General features: G+C 42.1%; 1 protein-coding gene across 1 annotated transcript in view; it reads left to right on the top strand.

Annotated features, from left to right (window-relative positions):
- The window catches only part of CUNH11orf84 (chromosome unknown C11orf84 homolog), a 30,784-nt gene that overhangs the window by 6,667 nt on the left and 10,892 nt on the right, over nt 1-13,225 (top strand). The window contains exons 2-6 of the mRNA XM_018564964.1: nt 3,455-3,904; nt 4,450-4,902; nt 4,957-5,865; nt 5,980-6,519; nt 11,559-11,984. Of these exons, the coding sequence (XP_018420466.1) occupies nt 3,455-3,904; nt 4,450-4,902; nt 4,957-5,865; nt 5,980-6,519; nt 11,559-11,984 (2,778 nt within the window). The remainder of the gene's footprint in view (nt 1-3,454; nt 3,905-4,449; nt 4,903-4,956; nt 5,866-5,979; nt 6,520-11,558; nt 11,985-13,225) is intronic.

Raw genomic sequence — 13,225 nt, 5'->3', positions numbered from 1 at the left:
TATGGACAGTCACTAGCATGGCATGCAGCCTAAATAGGCTATTGTACAGTATTAATATAGACTTTGGAAAACAGTAGTTTGTACTTACTGTAGGAACATGTTGTGTTTATTCGGAGTGGAATGCTTACACAGGGTATTAAAATTAGTAAGATATTATATATGCAGTGGCCACTGTATTACTGGGGAGGACTGAATTTTACTTCCAGGATAGACCTTTACCCCTTTGACTAAAAATCATATCAGCGTACAGCTCTGCATGCTGATATGAAATAATCTTACATTCATTAGCTAAACAAACATGTTTTTATTTTACTTACAATTTTCTTTTTTCCACTTCCTAGTCCACTTTGGCACAAATTATGTATTCTGTGCCCAAGCGTTCCATCCTGGGAAAGTTACATTAGCAGAGCATTGCTGGAAAATCTCATCTATAATCTCACAAGGGAAAAGCATTTTCCTCCACTGAGATGATGTGCATGGTCACATGTCCTAGTCACATGTACCAGACTTCCAGGAAGTAAAGGGAGATCTAGTAACCTGCTCTTAGTCAAAATGGCCACTGTAAGAAGAATGGGGAGGAAAAGAAAAATAAGTTATGCAATATTATACTAGATAATATTATAATAATATTATCTAGAAGTATTTGTTTGTAGATTGTCATTACTAAACATTTCTAAAGGTGCCTTGTTGTTACTATAAAAAAGATATGGCATGGGTGCGGAATTCATATCGCCCTATGCCCAGGACATGCAGTTCCGGGCGCCGGGCAGGTGTTTTTATTTTTTTGTTTAGTCCTGCTGCGTACAAGTAGCAGGTATGAAAGTAGAGCAGGGGAGCCACCTAGATCACTTGTATGCAGTGTGCTTGTCCGTCCCTCAAACCAACGCCCCCCATGGTCTCTCCACCGGCCGCCTCTCTCCTTGCTGGCCGCCTCCCTCTCCACTGCGGTTGTTTGGTTCCCCCTGCTCGAACCCGGGACCATGGCAAATTGCTTTAGGATGGAGAGCGGGGAGCAGACTGAAGAACAGTGACAGAGCTGTACTCACAGCCTTCCTATCTTAGCTGTCACAGTAGATAGAGCACAGTGCTGTGCTCAAACTTGTGTATTGGAGGGCAGGCTTCATAAAGAGAGCCTGTCACGTCTGAATGCTGTCACAAAGGGGCAATAAAGTTAAGTAACAAAAAAAATGAAATTTCAAAATAATGTAAAGTAAAAATAATATAAATAAAAAACAAAACCAACACCGCCAGCTGCATTCGAACAAACGCATGCGTAGGGCAGCAGTGCTCTCTTACACGCACAATGTGCATTAAAGGGAAGTTCAGCTTCCCAAGTAGTTTGGGAAAATGGAGTTACCCACTCAAATCTGCACCCCCCTTCCCCTATATCTAAAAGTATTTTTTTTTTTGTATCACGACAAGTAGATGGTCATGAGGGACAAGTAGATTGGGGCCCCGCTTTAGTCCTTGGACAATTAATGTGTTTTTTAAAAAGTATTTCCACACCCCTGCCAGTTAACAGATGACTTGTGGGTAAAGTTCTGCATGCTGTTTGGAAGTGCTACTCACTGCATGTTTTTTCACATCAGTCTGTTTAGACTAGAAGCAGTTTTCTTGAAATTTCTAGGGATTAGTTGTTTTTAAGATGCTGTCACCATCGCATATTTGCATCTGCAATCACTTCAACATAAAAGTCTTTAAGATCTAAAGTCTTCCCCTTTCAAATGTTGGTTTAAGCAACAATCAAATCTTTTGACCATGTTGACATTCTTTATTTACTGATCTGAAACACATAATACACTGTTTGCATTAGCAAGTAGGTGAGTCTAATAAAGTGGTCCCTGAGTTTAGTAGTTCTGAAAGGAAAGCTTGTTTATTTTTTTAATGGTATATTTGATATTCCATATTCATCCTCCAAACATCTGCGAATAACTAAATTTAGTACTTGAACGCTGCAGATTGGAAAAATAAGTCAATATTTTGTTTTAGATCATGTGCATTCTGTTTGCATGGATGGACATGGTCCAAGCCATCTTTTTTTTAGAATAAAATGGTGGCAGTTGCAAATTTTTATGTTGCACAATATTAGCGCAACTACTTATCAAACCCTAAAATTTTGTGAAAAATGCACTTAAATGCCCCAAAACACATTAAAAAAAAATATATATATATAAAAGATGAGGTTACGAGTAAATAGATACCCAATATGCCCAGGTTAAAAATGATGTGCATCCGCGAAACTGCGACACAATTTACTACCCCAAAAAAGTACATAGACGGCGCTTTAAAAGCCCCCACAGATCATCAGTTTAGAGATGCGCAAAAATACTGGCCCTAGAATTGTTTGACCTCATTCCGGCGTGTGCGGCGATACCCAACAAGTGTAGCGATCATTGTTTTTATACGTAGGTGCACCTGACGCATGTTTACGTGAAGACGCGTGAGGGCAGGGGACTTTAAAACATTTTTTACAATTTATTTTGACATAAAAATGGGCTGAAAATCTCGGCTTATACTCGAGTATATACGGTAATGTTAATTTTAAAAACATATTTTTTTTAAAACTTTAATTGCTATCACATAGGGGGGCTTACAAGCCCCCCCCCCATGTGATAGCATAGTGGTGGTGACAGGTCCTCTTTAAGGTGATACTGGGGGTCCTAAAGACCACTAGTATCACCTTTACACTTGAAAAAAAGCTATTGATTGCACTTCAATAGCTTATAACTGCGCTTCAGGAGCCCAGCACTGACATCTATGGGACCGGAAGTGATGTAATCTGCATCGCTCTCGGTCCCATAGTACAGGGAGATGATCGAATCGATGAACGGAGGTTTGCCCATCTCCTCCCCAGGTTCCCCCCGACACCAGAGAAGCCAGTCCCGGGCCCGCAGGAGGGGCAACGGAGCCTGGGAATCACGGCAGGGGGGAGGGGGTAGGAGCGATCTGGCGGCAGCTGAGCCTTCAGATTCGGTTCGGCTGTAAAACCAGTCAGCTTTACAAGTTTAAACAGACTTCCGGCGGCTGTTTAAACGTCCCTGATGCCAGTGATGTACACTGGTCATGAAGGGGTTAAAAGTGAGAACTTTTATCGACCAGTGCACCAATTGATTTTCTTTCTTCACGGCCCCTCCAAACAAACAAAGGAGCATGATTGCATACAGTGTAATTGTTCATTGGAGTGTAGCCAGTAATGTGTAACTGGGCTAGGGCAGTCTAAATTGTAGAAAACAGTTGGCTGGTATTGGAACTTGTATTCCAATATCCACCAATAGCGTTTCATAATATGGTAGGAAAGATATTTAAACTTGCCAAACTCCATTCAAAACAAAATTTTGGAGTATTATTCCTTATTACCAAATACATACATTTTTATTTTAAGCATTGCTGAGACATAGCTTTAGCTTTGTTTGCCCTGTTATTTTAACCCCCTTATTCTTTCACTTTATTATAGATTCAAGCTCAATAGATGTCTTGTATCCAGAGCCATCAGATTCATATACTGGTGGGCTTTTCCCAGGTTCCACCTCTTTTGACTGGAGTTCCCCAGATAGTAGTGGAGAGGGGAGAAACCATGAAGGAGGGCAAGAGAACTGCGAGGAGCGGGCTTCCCGGCCAGGGAACAGTCGCATTCCTGGAAAAGACCACCGGCGTTACTATCACAGTCACTGGAGGCTTGAGTATTTAATGGACTTCAATGCACGTTCTCATAGCATGATCTGTATGGTTTGTGGCAGTTCTCTGGCCACCCTGAAACTCAGCACCATCAAACGACACATTCAGCAGAAACACCCCTATTCCCTCACTTGGACTCCCTGTGAAAAGGAGGTCATCATTGGTGGCTGGGATGCCCATCTATGTGTTGATGCTCAGACCCTTACAGGAGGCGAAGAGCAGGGGGCAGGTAAATCTTGGTCTACAAATATCAAGTCTGGCAGTGGTCAATTCCAGGATGCTGTTCATTGACTATATTCAAAAGTACAGGTCTATTACACCTGGAATCCAAATCCAGGGGTCCATTAGTTTATTAAATGGTGTGAGGGCCTATGGTCCTAATACACACAAGTGGTAAGCAAAGTGTTTAATTTGCTTCCTTTCCTGCTGCAACTAAAAGTGACTGCGAGGTTTAACGGGAGTTCAAAGCAACCGTCCATTCATTTGCAAAGAGAGCCCTTGCACGCACACACTCGGCGGAACAGTAGGACCATGTCAGTACATTCGAGTGAGATTTTGAGTGTTCTGTATGAAAAGAGCAGGAAGCTCTTGTGTTTACTAGGCCTTTTTTTGTCTTGTCACTATTTGAAGCATTTGTGTATTTCGTCTTGTAAAAAATTTCTTTCCACCATTAACAATCTCATATTTGGTTCATTTGTTAGACTGTGTTTCCATATACATATATATATGCCCTCATTAGTTTTTGTCTTAACACCCACCTTTCTCTTTCTACAGATGATATTGCAGTCCAACCTGGTCCAAAAAAGAAGCGTCGTCGTCTTCCTATGGTGAAAGGATCATGGCGTCCTTTATTAGGATCTGAGATTACTCTGCCCCCACCACCTGACAGAAGCCAAATTGAACAGTACATAAATGAGTCGTTTAAGCAATGGTTACAATTAGAGTTTTTGATGGATTATGATTGTCAAGGGGACAAGCTGTACTGTATGATGTGTACAACAGCCTTAACAAGTCTCAGTATTAATGATATTAAAAATCACATATTAGACAATCATCCCACATCCATTTATTTCAACCCTGCACAGAAAGGTATTATAGTTGAGTCATGGATAAATCGTAGGGAGACTCCAGAAGAGATTTTAGATGTTGAGGATGAAATGGATGATGATGAGGAAGAAGATGCAGAGGTTGATCTGACGATAAATTATTTGAATGAAGAGGATACTCCGGTAGAGAAAACAATTATAGAACCAAGAGTGCAAAAAAATGTAGGGAAAGAAAATGTTAATGGAGAAACCCAAGAAAAAGATGAGCAAAACAATTGTGAGCTTTTAGACAAAGATGATCTCAAAGCTCAACAGTTCAAGAAAACTATGTCAGAGGGGAGAAATATGAAGTCGCTGGAGGACAAAACGACTGGTGAAGAAAAACACTTGGAGGAAGCAGAGAGGAAAGTTAGAGAGGCAAAGCTCAAAGATGAGGACCTAAAAGCTAAATCAGCAAAGAGGTTGGAGGAACAAGGAAAGAATAGAGAAGCACAGCATCTGGAGAAAGAGAAACAGAAAAGTAACGATCCACAACTGTTGGAGGAGGAGGAACTTATAGCCGGAAAAACCAAACTGGAGGAGGAGCAAAGAAAGACTAAACAGACACAGTTGCTAGAACAGGAGAAGCATAAAGCTAGAGAGGCACACCTGAAGAAAGAAAAGCATATGGCTATTGCAACACCACTGCTGGGGAATGAGAAACTAAAAGCTAAAGAGGGGCAAACACTTGAGGAAGAACAGTGCAAGGCGACAGAGGTCCAGTTGGAAGAACAATGTAAGGCTACAGAGGCAAAGTTGGAAGAAGAAAAAGTAAGGGTGTCTAACTGTATAGAACTAGTTAAAGTGAAAGAGGTCCAAACAATGTCAAAGGAAGAGCAGTGTGTGCAAGAAAACATTGTGAAAACAGAAAACCAACACACTGTGGAACCGATCATGGGGCATAAAGGACAGATTCTTACTTCAGGTGTAGAGACTACAGTTGGGAATATCAAACAAGAGCATGAGAAACAGAATTGTGCAAAGCTGGTTGAAGAAGGGAGGACATTGTCGATAATTCCACAGAAGCATATAATTCAGGTGCAACAAATACCACAAGTACAGCAAGCACCAGCTATGTTGGGAATTGGAGTTCCTCTTTTAAAAAGTGAGTGGCATCCATGATACTAAAGCTAAACCTATTAGATAAGCATCAGTGTTGCATTTGTTTTGATGTATGTTCATTGATCTCTATATTTTTGTTTTGTTTTCCCTTAATCAGTGGAAACTCCAACACCTATTATTATCACACGGCTCTCTGTTCTGCCAGAGCGAACAGTGGTTACACCTCCAAAGCCCTCTACCTCCACTTCTGATACCTCAAAAAACTATCGGGTTATTGCTCCCAAGGTTGCTTCCGTTCCAGAAGAACTCCAAATACAAAAGCCATTATCCTCTTGTAGCACTGAGTCTACTCAGTGGCCTCCAGGGATTGACCCTGCCATATGGGAGGTTAGTCTGTGGCAAGATAACAGTCGTAATTCCATGAACCGTTTCCAGTGTAATGCTTACCATATGCGTTGGCGCTCAGATTACCTGATGGACTACAATGGACTGAGAGGAAGTGTGGTTTGCATGTACTGCTGTTCCTCACTAACAGTACTGAAAGATAGTAGCATAAAAAGGCACATTGTACAGAAGCACCCGCATACATCCAATTTCTCTGCAGAGCAAAAGGCAGCTGTCATTCTTGACTGGGAAAATAAGCTGGCTGAAGTAAAGAAACTGATGGCAAAGCAAAACAAGGAGGGATTCATTATAGGAGGTAAGAGAAACCGTGAGAATACATTTGGTTTGTGTGGATTTGCATAGAATGAATGTAATTTAATTTAAGTTTTTTTTGTTTTATTTATATTTTAATAAGGAAGACCTCTATCCAAAAATGTGATGGTTTTGGGAGGAGATTACAATGAACCTGCCAGTGAAATTTTAAAAGTGAATGTCCTGCCTGGTAGCAAGCCGCATAAGATATCTAATCGTTTTATTTTCCTTTTATAATAGACTTGTCTTCCCCCAACTTCAGGACTAAGCCCCACCGGCTGTCCATTGGAATTTTCCTATATACTCTACACCCATATTGCCCCTATTACTGTTCACTTGATCTTTGAGTAATCTGTTCACAAACTGGGACATTTCGAGAGAGGGTGGATATAATCTATTTCATTATTTTGTGCATGTGAAAATTAATTTATCTAAAGTCCAATTTTTTTCTTTCATTGTGATTGAGAGACACAGCAAGTCTTCACCATCAGGTTATACAGCCTACAGGAGGATTGATCACTGAGAAAACAAAAAATTGTAAGCTAGCCCAGGATAACCCCTCCTACAGCCAGCATGCTTAATTTTTTTTTTGTTAGTGTCCTAGGAGAATGAACTCTTCTATTCTTGCTAGGCTTCATTTTTTTTTTTTTTTCCAATTAACATTTTTTTTGTACAATGTTGCTAGAGCTGATCTCTTTATGTGGAGTAGATTATCCTCTGCTTTGCTTTTGGAGTGCCGTGACTGGACCTTAGTGGACTGGATGTTGCAGGGCTAGCCTTGAAGTCCAGAGCCTTTGGAATTGCCTCAGTAATTGCCCTTCAGCCTTTAAAGACTTACTCTGTCAATAGGCAGATTAGACTGAACATCGGCATCTACCTCATCGCTTGGATTGCTGAGCGCCTTTAAAATGCCCATTCTCTTTCTCTTTCTTTTACCATGAAAGGGGTTAACGCTGAGCTACTGAGAACTGACATCCATTAGGTGAAGTTTCACACGCTTGTGCTCCACTCAATTCGGCATTGAGGAAGCATCATCCCCTGCTGCTTCTGCTTTTCAAACAGCCACACGGAGCTTAATTCTTCAATCCACTGCTACTTCCTGTATACATTGATTTTGATCACCTCTGGTTATCTGGCCCTCACTGGCTGCTAGATGTCTGGGTTTTAGGAGTGCCTGAGGCCTTGTCTCCTACCCTGATCTTAGTTGTATTTCTGCCACACATTTGCAGCATGTCTGTTTCAAGACGCATAGGAATTATATGCTTCTCTGGAATTATCGACAATGTCTTCTTCCCTTCTTCAATATTCATGGCTAACTCTAAACTGATGACTGGGCTTTTATAATTAATACATAAATTAACTTTAATGGCATCCCAGTCTTACTCCCACCCTTTGCAGCTTCAACTCTTCTGGGAAGGCTGTCCTCAAGTTCTGCAGCCCCCTCCAACTAGCACAGTGACGGTGCAGTCCGTCACAGGGGCCATCCCCAAAACTGTTCTTCTTCAGTCTGGGACTCTCCATCCTTCACACTGGGCTTGGATCGTGTGTATCAACATAGTATTGTGAAGTGTGGATGACAGACCCATGTTAATGACAGTAATGTGCCAAAAAAAAGTCACACAAAAAAAAAGGCACACAAAAAAAAAGGCACAGTTGATGTTATACATAACAAACAACTGCAATGTAATGTATTATTACAAAATTCTGTTCTGTAAGCCACACCTTATTTTCTGGCAGTGCCCCTCCCGAGACTAGACTTAGGGATCTGCCCCTGAGTGGGTGTCTTATTATGCAAGGATTCTACTAACTAACAGAATACTGTATAAAACCCAGTTGTCGCTGGCGAGCCTTGCCCTTTTTCCCTCCTGGCTGTGACCGTAATTTGTTAAACTGTGGCAGAATGGTCCAAAGACATTTTTCCATCACAGCAGTGGATTCTCACCTGATTGAACGGGTGGAGCAGATTTCTGGAGCATTACTCTTCAGCTGAGATTGGAAGCATCTCGGCTTGTTTCCCGTATGGGACTATAGCCCATGCGAAAATCACTCTGATTAAAGATGCGGACATTAATGTTGGGGGGTTTTACGTCATTTTCAGGCCTAAAATGTGGAATATAACATGGGTGCAAAAATGGAAAAAAGGGCCTCAGTCATGAAGGGGTTAAGGGACTATGTCTCTTTGGTCCTACTATTAACACCAAGACCATCACTGGAGATCAGAGCAACCACCTGCCTCTATGTATCAAAATAAAGAGAAAAGTCAGCTGTGTCCCCTCCTTTCCTTCTATTACTCTTTGGGTAGGCACACACAGGTCTTGAATCCTTGTTCTTCAGCAACCCGCAAGGTTGACTCAGGGATGCTTTCATAATCTTGCTATTGCTGGCATGTCTGTGAGTAGTTTACCCTTCAGGCATTTAGGTACAGAGAGTGCCCTTTCAGGATCACAAACAACTGAACCCTTTGCCAACAGCACTCTCTTCAGCCCCTCACCTTCTACCATCGGACCTGGCTCCTGCATCAGTTTGGTCTCCAAAGCTGTGTCCCAACCTGCCCTCAGGTTTTCTCACAAAGAAGACCTTTGATTCTTTGGAGACATGCAAGTCAGGTTTCGTGATATATATCAGATCTTCCATCCTTGTTCTTTCCTAGAGGAATCCTCTGACGTTTGTCGTCATCTAGGATGCATACTTACTAATTACCGTCCTCTTGCGCCACCAACCCTTTATTGCATCATTTCTTCCTCCCCTGTAGTGCCCCATCGTCTTTCTTCACTCTTAAACTGCTTCTTTCTTCCAGCTCTTTAGTCCCTCCTCCTCATTCTGTCTACAGAGCTTCTCATTCTCTACTGTTATACTTCTAGGAAACTTTTGATCTTCCCTCATAGTAGTGCTCCCCCTGTTTATTCCCCATGGAATTTATCCATCCTGATGGATTTGCAGAAGACAGAAGTTTGTCTTAAAGGAGAACTATGGGGTTAGTGCTTTTTCCCATAGTTCTCCGAAGGGTAAGGCCTGGTTCACACCTGCACGTTTTTTGTAGCGCGTTCAACGCTCTACAAAACGCTCAAACATGAAAATCCCATTGTTTTCTATTGGTATGGTTCACACCTTGCCGTATTTCAGCCTGTCTGAACGCGCTACAAAACGGCCTACACCTGAAAAGGTACATGAGCTTCTTTGCTGCGTTTTTGTTGCGCGTTTCCATTGGGATACAGCCAGGTAGCCCTTGGAAACGCACGTATGTAGCGCGGTTTTTTACCGCAAATCGCGGTAAAAAAGCGCGTTTCCATTGGGATACAGCCAAGTAGCCCTCGGAAACACGTGTGTTGCGCAGTTTTTTACCGCGAATCGCGGTAAAAACGCGCAACAAGTGCGCATATTTGATACGCCTAGGTGTGAACAGAGCCTAACGGAAGGACACAAACTAGCGTCCTCCCGTCACCCAAAGCTCAGTATACCGCGAGCTGAGACGCCGCAGCTGAAACGGATACCGACAATTATGTCTGGATCCGCCCAGCTGCGTGAATGACAGCGGGCTCTGCCTATCTAGAGGCAGAGCCAGCTGTACCCGCCCCCTCCCCCGTCCGTTCCGCCAGTCAGCGATGGAGGATGGGAGGGGGGAATCCAGTCACTCCCCTGTCACGGCTCACCTGCGGGAATAGATCGAGAAGTGAGCAAGCGCCGGTATGTGTTCGTTCACCTCCCGATCTACTGAGCGACCTGTGACAGTTTCATTAATACCATTGTAACACATTTCATGACTAGAGCACTTATTCAATACTCTGGTCCCATGAAATGTTTTATAACTTTATAAACCTGTGACGATCACTTAGAGTTTATTTACAGCTCATGTTAATTTTATTAGAATAGCGTGCCTGTTTGATTTTTTTCAAAAATATGATTTTTGACTTGCATGTAAAATCTTTTTCTTGAAGTACATTACAGGACAAAGGTCTACCTTTCTATTTGTGGTCCACTTTGATTATTGCTTGCTACAAAAATGAGGTGGGGGGGTGTTATAAAGGGCTGTCCTAACAGCTTTTTTTTTTGCCAGTGTCTCTAATCTCCTGATGGTAGCTGCGTAACTCATACGTCTTTGACTTTCCTTATGTCCAGTAATGTACTCCAAGAAAAAGATTTTACAGGCAAGTTAAAAATAGTCTGTGGAAGAGTGGAATCCTGGGGAAGGGAAGAAACTTCTTCTTTCACTTTTAATACATATTTTATTAAACAGTTTAGGTTAATAACAAACGTTCAGAGGGGCATGTGCACAATGACATTCAGTTGTCAAAACAGCTTGAATACTAAAGGAAAAACGACGAAAGTATAAATATGAGATGATACAAAAAGCGCACCATTATCCTTAGGTAGTCGAGGCTAAACAAGAGCCCATAGATATAACAGGTGAGTCTTTGTGGCATGTGTTATGGTACTAGGGATGTGAGCCAGCAGGTGGCACTGCATCCCCCAGGGTGTTGAATCTAAGGACCAGTGTTCTGCCAGGGACCCCCCCACAGAAGTTTGGACTTAGCTGCGTGCTGACCCCAGATCACAACCCCCAGGTTTGCCCTGCTCGCGTGGAGAGTACCCAAAGACAGTGCAGGCACGGATGTAGGGAGCAAAAGGAGATCCGGATAACGAGTCAAAGGTCTGGGGAGGCAGCAGACAATCGTAATCAGGAGAACTAGCCGAGAAGGTACACAAGAGATCAGTCCACGGGAAGTCGGGTCAGGAATGAATGCTCAGAATGTGCTTGGGAAGTGTTGCTCGAGCAACCAGAAGCAAATTTTGTCACACAATTTTGTGTGCTATGACTGATGATTTACATTCCACTTTTGTAAACATATGAAGAATGATGTCTGTATTACCTATAAAAACCAGACTGTGTTTTCTTTTTTGTCCACTGCAGGTTGTTGGCTTCTACAAGGCACATAGGCATTTTTTTTTTCACATTGTTCATTTTGTGCAATAATTCAAAGACTTTCTATTTTTAATTCTCTTATGACTCAGTTTTTTTTCTTATACCTCTATTTACTGTAGATCCAGGAGTGATTTCATTTAAAGTATCTGAAAGTGATGTTGTGGAGGAAGACGAGCAGGAGCCTAGCTTGGCTGGAGTGTTGTCCGAAGGGAAAGGTGCTTCTTGGGAATTTGCTTTTGGTAGAGTGCAAGGTAATGCTCCAAAGGACCCACGCAAGTACCAGCATGACCGTTGGAAACTGGAGTTTCTAATGGATTACACCCCAACCAAGGACGGTTTGATCTGTATGGTATGTGGGGTGACCTTAATAAACCCAAAAATAAGCACTGTGAAGATGCACATCCAGCAGAAGCATCCAGATACCATTTACTTGAGTGATCAAGAGAAGGCAGTAGTGATTGAAGAATGGGAGCAAAGACTAACTTCTGGCAAGACAGGATCAGGTCACCAAACTGGAGATGATGAAATTTGCATAGAAATAAAAGGTAAGAAGAGAGAGGGTATGTATAGAGGTAAAGTAGCATTTACTATGTGAGATCCCAGTCATCATCTTGTAGCTTGAGGGGATGTATTACAGCATCCCCTTATGTTTCCTATATTACTGTAAGATTGTTAAAGCAGAACTAAAGGTTTTCTTTTGTGTCCTTCCGTCTGATATATAGCTGCATTTTTATAAATTCTATATTTAAAGAAGACAGCAAGGATGTACTTGCTTTTACGACAGAGCATGCATAGTACACTTTATAACATCAATCAGAAGAAAAGAAAAAAACATGTAATGGCACAATAATGTAATACTACAAAACGGTAACGTATACTGAAGTAAGCATCCTGACAAATTGTTCCCATCAGTCAAATCTCTGTATTCTGTTGTCTCCTTCTTCGATCAGATGTCTCACACTTTACATGTATTAAACAAGGGAAAGGAAGGTAAGATGAAACGTATCTAGCTGTGGTACAAACAAATGCCACTGCAGTGAGGGAAAACAAACTTGTGTGAAAATCGGGATTATGCAGGGGTGAGGGGAAGAAAAAATAGAAGTAAAGGAAGGAGCATAGAGGAAATGGAATAGAGAAACAAAGGTGTGGAGGAGGGATAGACATGTGAGAGCAGGTTTCTGTCCCTTAATGTCAACGTGAGTCCCTCTAGTGTGCAGAAACAAAGTTTTCAGGTTGTCTTACTTGGTTTAGTTGAGGTGGATCTGATTTGGAGCTGGATTTGACTTCCACTCAGAAGTGTAATCTGCAGTGTGAGTGTAGTCAACACAGTAGATCCACTTCGACTTTTAATTGTAGAGGTGTTACCTCTACAATTATACGTTTTTATTATTATACAGGATTTATATAACGCCAACAGTTTGCGCAGCACTTTATAATATAAGGAAGATATTACAATACAATTCAAGACAAGATGGGAAAGAGGGCCCTGCCCACGAGGGCTTACAATCTAAAAGGGATGGGCAAGTGATACATGTGGAGGTAGCTGTGTGGGGATTAATTGTTTGAGAACTTGATGGTTCAGTGGTTAGTTTGAGGTGGCATAGGCTTCCCTAAAGAGATGAGTATTAAGGCAGTCAGAGTGGTAGATAGACAGACAGTTTGGGGTACAAAGTTCCAGAGGATGGGAGAGACTCTAGTTAAGTCCTGGAGGCGAGCATGGGAGGAGTTGGCATGGGAGCTTGAAAGTAGGAGGTCTTTGGAAGAGTGGAGGGGACGGTTAGGGTGA

The sequence above is a fragment of the Nanorana parkeri genome, unplaced genomic scaffold, assembly GCF_000935625.1.
Source record: "Nanorana parkeri isolate BGI_ZX_2015 unplaced genomic scaffold, ASM93562v1 scaffold25, whole genome shotgun sequence".
NCBI classification, from domain to species: Eukaryota; Metazoa; Chordata; class Amphibia; order Anura; family Dicroglossidae; genus Nanorana; species Nanorana parkeri.
The sequence above is the reverse complement of the archived record's forward strand: the minus strand, read 5'-3'. Positions and strand labels throughout refer to the sequence as shown.